The sequence below is a fragment of the Zerene cesonia genome, chromosome 19 (genome assembly GCF_012273895.1).
Source record: "Zerene cesonia ecotype Mississippi chromosome 19, Zerene_cesonia_1.1, whole genome shotgun sequence".
In the NCBI taxonomy this organism is placed as follows: domain Eukaryota; kingdom Metazoa; phylum Arthropoda; class Insecta; order Lepidoptera; family Pieridae; genus Zerene; species Zerene cesonia.
The window spans coordinates 6,936,659-6,944,186 of record NC_052120.1 but is presented as its reverse complement, the minus strand read 5'-3'; the positions used below and the strand labels follow the sequence as shown (position 1 = coordinate 6,944,186).

Here is a 7,528-nt window from a genome sequence, read left to right as displayed (position 1 = left end):
AGATGACTCGAAAGAGTCAGAAAATTCACAAGAATCTGAAAAAGCCAAACAAAAAGGACAGCACGATAAACATAAACAGCCTGGTACACATAAAAAATCTGAAGACACGAAAAAATCAGAACAACCTGAAAATTCCTATGAATCCGAAGAATCTACAGAATACGCTAAAAAACACAAACATAAAAAACCGGGTCAGGAAAGTAATTCAAAAGAATCTATGAGTTCAGAAGAATCAGGTAAAGGTGGACATCCAGAAAAGGGTGGCAAGCCTAAACACCCCAGTGATCACAAACAACCAGATCACGATAAGGATGGCAATCATAAAAATAAAGGCAAAGCGGGAGAAAAAAAATCTGATTCCGGTGAAACGAAAGGAAATAAAAAGCCGAATAAAAAAGAAAATCCTAGTAAAGGAGATGACTCAAAAGAGTCAGAAAATTCACTAGAATCTGACAAGACCAAACAAAAAGGACAGCACGATAAACATAAAGAACCTGGTTCACATAAAAAACCTGACGACAATAACAAACAAGGAAAGCACGAACACCCACAAAATGAGACTCCAAATACAGAATGTAAATCAAACGAAAACGGAAAAGGAAACAAAAATCCAAAAACGATCACACCAAAAGTGACAAAAAATAAAGATGAAACTTTGAAGTCTAGTCAAAAGCAATCAGGTGAATCAAAGAGTTCGGATGAATCTGCTTTTGATAAAATATTCAGTGTATCTGAAATACTAGGTATTCCGGATATGTTTGGACCAGCTTACCCTAAGAATCCTAAACAACCTAAAAATCTGAATTCTCAAAAGAAAGATCCTTCTAAAAATAGCAATAAAGACGCTAGTGACTCAACGGAATCTTCGAGTCTTGGACAACCTGATCAGACGGATATATTCCAGATAATTAATATTCCAGGCTTGATGGGTATTCCTGGTGGGTTTATGCAGCAGAGTCAAAAACCTAAAACTTCAAATCCATCTCAAAAAGGTGAACTCCCAAAAGACAACATGAAACCGGAAAGCAAATCAAGTGAATCAAAAAGTTCAGAGGATTCCAATCAATTTAATATAGCTGGAATTTTCAATGTTCCAGGACAACTGGGCATTCCTGATTTATTTGAACAAGGCAGCCTTATACCTCAATCTCATAAGAACTCAGGATCGCATTCACCTCAGAACGATAACAATTCAAAAGATATCAAGAATCCGGAAAGCAAGTCACAGGAATCAAAAAATTCTGATCAGTCCGATCCGTTTAATATAGCCGGAATACTCAATATTCCAGGACGATTAGCAATTCCCGATATTTTTCAACAGGGAAACCGTAATCCAAAAACCCCAAATTCAAATTCACCTCAAAAAGATAGTAATTCAAATCCCGAAACCAAATCCAAGGAATCAAAAAGCTCCGAGGAATCTAGTAAATCTTTAATACCTGGAATGCTAAATATCCCGGGTCGACTTGGTATTGGTAATTTATTAGGCCAAGGCAAGAACAAGCATCTGAAACCCAAAAAACAACAACCTGCGGAGAATAGTAGTTCAAAAGATCATGAAAGTTCACCTGAAATTGATATGTCTTCGAAACGCAACCGTGCTCAGCAAAATAAATCTCCGAATAAAAAAAATAAACGAATGAATGGCGTTTATCCAAGGCGTTCAAAGCCTGGCGATGGTGGAAAAAAAAATGGTTCAACTTCTTCATCAAGTTCCAGTAGCTCGGAATCACAAGAGGGTTCATTGTCTGACAATGATGAAGGCAGCAAGAAACACAAACCAATGAAATTGAAATATAATCGACGATACCTCCTCGTTCCACAAGTTGATAAGACATCAAACAGTAAGGACAAGATTATTTTTTTATTTACGTTCGTTATGTGCTTATAAAGACAAGCAAATCTTCCTACTAGTCTTACTTATAGATATTATAAAAACATAAGTTTGTATGGATGTATGTTTGGTACTCTTTCGAGTGAAAACACTGAACTGATTGTAATGATACTTTGAAGTGATGTAGCTTATGTACCAGGTTAAAAAATATTGCGTTTATCCTCGGGTAAACTCGGTATTTACCTCTTTATAATAATAAAGTCCTATTAATTAATACAGATGATTCAATTTGAATTTTCTGACTGATTAATATATTATATGCAATATGAATGCAATATATTTCATTTTTCGTTTTCTGCAAAACCATTTTTTTTTATGTAATAGTCCTTCATTTAAATTTGTTTATTAGCTGCATATTTTTTTTTTCTTTCAGCTAAGAAAAAACATCATTCAAGCAAAGATTCAGAGTATGCGTCAAAGCCTCGTCTCTGTCCTTGTAAGCAGTAAATAGTAGAGGTAATTAAAATATTTTAACCATCTTATTAAAGTCATTTATCAGAATGTTTCATCAAAGCATGTCTATTGTCTTAATGCCAAAATTTCATTCTTTCATTACTCAGATTTTGTTAATGAACTTTGTTTAGGCTAATTGAATATTTGTAAATAATATGTACATCATAAATTATTTATTTAAATCTAATCAATGTACATATTTGAAGTGACCTCAGAGATGTATAAGAAAATATCAGCAACATATTACGATATCGTTTTATCGTAATTATTGATAATATTGTAAAGTTTGGAGCTTTAATTTTTCGTTTAGATACTTTAAAGATTACAAATTTCATCAGGTTGCAAACACTTTAGCAACATAATGCAGATAGCATACAAGTTATCAGTTAGTTCTTAATTATGAAAGCTCTTCTATAACATCCATAACTAGTGCTACAAAAATCTGTTTTTTTTTTCTTTTAACCTCTTTTTTGATATACTAACATATTCATAAAATCGTATATTCATTTTTCAGGAATTAACAAGATACCGATCGTTGAAGCGCAACAGTCAACTTTATTTTAATAAGATGATCATAAAATAAATTTCATGAACTGACCTTAGCGAAGTTAAAGGAATCCGATACATGCTAACTATATTTTATATATATTTATTCCAACTGGTGTTTTGTCTTATTATATTATAAATATATTGAGCATCATTGACCATGTTTTATTTTTTGTCCTCTTTTTAATCGTTGCAAATATTATAAATACGAAACTGTGTTTGCCTTCCTTTCACGTCGCAACGAAGCGATTTTATGGTTTTTATGTTTTTGTGTTTGGCGATAGTTCTAACTATGGCAAGAGAATGACATATATTTATTGCAGCGGCACATCTTATTTCCATTTCCATTAGTTAAATACCTCAACCGCTAGAACCGCTTAGAGTAAAGACGGCCAGTTATCTTTTCTAATCAATACCAATATAATGAAAATGAATTTATAATAAGAATATATATCACATACCTTTTATATACCACAACCAATATAAAAGCTGCCGTTGAATTTGGTTAATCTCTGGTGATTATCGAATATCATCATCATCATCAGCCCATACATGTTCCCACGGCTGGGACACAGGCCTCCTATGAGGGATGATCATTGAATCCCATAAGCAATCGTAACGATGCCGAACTTTAAGAGATTTGTAGGCTCTTTTTGTAAGAGCCTATGTCGTTGATTGATGCACATACTAATGATGGCAAGCTGGTTCATAATTTCTTTAACCTGGGCAGAAAATGACACGAAAAGCGCATGGTTATTGGAAGCAACTATTCCAGATATACGGATGGTAATTGAGCTTATGTTTTGCAGTGCGATTGTGAAATCTGGCAGCCGTTATTAAATAATAGAGTTCATCTTAACACTCCCTTCTGTAAAAGCTGTATAATACGCACAGAGTTGCAACATAATAATAACAAAAAGACGAAACAAATAAAAATATATATATATATATATATATATATATATATATATATATATATATATATATATATATATATATATATATATATATATATATATATATATATATATATATATATATATATATATATATATATATATATATATATATATATATATATAGATATATATATATATATAATAAAAATATATCGTGCCGAGTAACCGTGGTCAATGCTTGAAATGATCAGTGATCATTGATTATATGGTATTGATTGAACTATTCGAACATTTACACGATTCACTAGATAAATTTAAGGATTTACCTCGAAGGCATGGTAAACGTAGAAACATAAAAATTTGTAACACATTCTACGCATTATCTCATTAGCTTTAAATTCAAAGAAATAAACAGAAATACCTAAAGAATTTATTGTACCTTGGTGTATTCTTCCCGGAGTATTTATGTTAAAAAAATGTACACTCTAACAGCAACAAATGCCTTTTTAAAGGAATACGGGAAATCTTGCGTAGATCTTATTTTGAATTTCTTACGATTAAATCCCTCCTGTGTTTCGTCAAGCTGCTTAAGTGAAAGGACCATGGATGCTTCAGTAATATAGATTTTAAACTTGATGTGGGTAAATGAACAAAATTATTGAGGGATATTTTATTATTTGTCATTAAGATTACCGAGTCAGATTTTGCAAATTTTCAAAATTTTACCTTATGAGCTAGGAGATGAGACATTTTATTTGCAGTTTTTTAAGTAAAATGATCAGGAATTAATTATACAGTTCGGAGAAATTATACACAATTTTACTAATTTATTCTAACCGTCGTCATTGGTATTAGATAATCATTCTTCAGAGGAGGTTGAAACATCATTTTAACTCTTAAATTCTAAGATAGGTATTTCAATCTTACTAGCTGTGCCCCGCGGTTTCACCCGCGTAAGTCCATATCCCGTAGGAATATCGGGTTAATAAGTTGCCTATATGTTATTCCAGTTGCCCAGCTGTCTACGTACCAAATTTCATTGCAATCGGTTCAGCAGTTTTTGCGTGAAAGAGCAACAAACACACACACATCCTTACAAACTTTCGCATTTATAATACTAGCTGCGCCCCGCGGTTTCACCCGTGTAAGTTCGTATCCCGTTGGAATATCGGGATAAAAAGTGGCCTATATGTTATTTCAGTTGTCCAGCCGACACAAACTTTCACATTTATATTATTAGTAGAAAGTAAGATGTCATATAATAATTTAAGGCAACACATCAATAAAAAGCTTTTCATCCATTAAACAACAAGCGTAGTGAAGTCATTCCAAGACCCAAGACAAGGAAATACTATCTTTAAAATAAATGCCACAACTCATTCTGACATCATGCTCATTCTGATATATATTTTTTTTAGAGTCTAATGCCTGATAAGGCAAGCGATCTCCGAAGCCCATGAATACATACATAGCCCAGAGGTACGGTCTAGCATGGCCTAGAATGAACTGGGAAGGATGAGCAAACGGAAGCGTTCCTCCGGCTCACCCACTTACGCATGAAATGGAGAAGCGTTCGTATGATGACTATTTACATGACGATCACTTGTCAGAATGCGTGTACTTTCCCGATCGAGCCGATCTAACAAAAAATAGCGGACAGAGCCGAATTCCGATTACGAATTAGGAATCTGAATTCAGACGAGCATACTAAATGCCTAAATAGTTTGTATTATATTTATAGGAACGTAATTGTGCAGTTTGCGCAACATGTCATATTTATGGCGAAATACATTAATAACACCCTTATATAATGTACAATTACGTCTATTGTCCCATATATCTTTATTATTATAATAATAACGTAATAACCATAACGATCATAGATATTGATTCACGATTCATTTATAATCACAGACATTAAACCATTTACGTAAATTCGTAAAAAAGTAATAAAAAAGGGCTTTGCGTGTGTTCTTTACAACTATTTAAACTACAGAGGAAAATTACTGAATAAATTAATATGGACATGATACTTAGACGGACAAATGAAAAACTTTTGATATAGATGATATGATCCGATTTTTTTTGATATAAAGTATTTATTAAGTTATAACGAGATAATTCAAATGAAATAATACAATATTACTCTGAAACATTATGATGTCTGAATACGTAAATTATTTGTTCTTTTTCTCCAAAATCCGCTTATTCTAAAATAATAAAACCTTCATAAATGAAGCTAATGAACAGGGGTTCAATATTTAATCTTGCAATTTGTGATACAAAATACGTACATCTTAAAATTATTACGCATAAATGTCCTACATTGCTCATGATTTATAAATACGGATCATCATGATAAAATTGTAACCACCTTGATTCACCTCTGCAATAGAAGAAAATTATAAAAAACAAAACAAACAAACAGTATCTACGTGTCGAATAATAATATCACTTAATTTCGTCATAGTTTATTTGATTGCAAAACAGATTGCACAGTTTATATTTCATTGTATTGCAGTATAATTGGTTCTTTTCAGATATAAACACAATATTTTCGTTATATTACGTAATATTTAGCATCAGCACTAAAAAATCCAAAACCATGCTTCTCATTAATTTTTTATGGTCATTTTTACACATATAAATAGAGAAAGGAAGTTAATTTCATTATCATTATTACAGTTTTTCTACTAGAATTACTTTGACATCACTTCATCATGTTCAACAAATTCCAAGCGAAGCTTTGTTTGCTCAATTTTATTATCTTCTGCAGTTCAAGAATGGGTAATGTATAATTAATTGATAATATAATATATATAAGAGAGTTATTATAGCAAAAATATATTTAAACTGAATTGTATACTTGCATAAAGTTTTTTTATTATTTCTCAGCGTTTAAAGTTCACATATAAATAAATATAATTACTTATTGTACCCATTATATCTTCACAGCTACTCCCCCTTCCTCGCACAAGCCGTTCCGCCTACCAGGGTTGTCTGAAATGTTTGAACATCATTCTACATCGACTACGGAAACTCCTACCGAACTGAGTTTAAAAGTAGATGTCCAATCTGCTCAACCAACCACGGCAGCTCCACAAACACATACATTTATCGTTAACGCTCCTATAAAGACGAAATCGTAGACGTGAATAACATATTAGTAGGTGTGTATTATTCAATATTGTTCTAGAAAGATATTAATAAAGGAGAATTGTAAATTTGTAAAATATTTCGTCAGCGTAATGCACTGAAATATAAGAACAATGTACTTTTGGCTACTTTTGTATTAGTGTTGTTTTTAAATATTTTTATGGTTACATACAATATGACGATTTCATAAGTTTTTTTTTAATAATTGGTACACTAGGTGCAGTATCAAATATGTATCAGTAGAGTTAAATAAATAACTTTCATCTTAATATTTGTTTTATTTATTTTATTTGACTTATGTTAGTATCCTATCCTTATATATATTTCCTCCTATCATAAATACATCCTAATCTTATATGCAACGAATTATTTATTTAATTTATATGTGCATGAAAATAATAATTTTGAAGAAGGGGATTTAAAATTCCAATAGAATAAGTGGAACGTTATTTCATTGTATTTCATTATGTCTTGCCATATATTAAAATAATATTTAATTGGATAGGCAGCAACTACCACCCTTTTAACCTAGGTATATAACAATAATATTTTATTATTATTCTTATTTTAAAATATAAAG

General features: G+C 31.5%; 1 protein-coding gene across 1 annotated transcript in view; it reads left to right on the top strand.

Annotated features, from left to right (window-relative positions):
- The window catches only part of LOC119834344 (dentin sialophosphoprotein-like), a 13,005-nt gene extending 6,064 nt beyond the window's left edge, over window positions 1-6,941 (top strand). Inside the window, exons 11-13 of the mRNA XM_038358686.1 lie at window positions 3-1,844; window positions 2,268-2,330; window positions 6,748-6,941. Of these exons, the coding sequence (XP_038214614.1) occupies window positions 3-1,844; window positions 2,268-2,330; window positions 6,748-6,941 (2,099 nt within the window). The remainder of the gene's footprint in view (window positions 1-2; window positions 1,845-2,267; window positions 2,331-6,747) is intronic.
- Window positions 6,942-7,528: the final 587 nt, after the last annotated feature.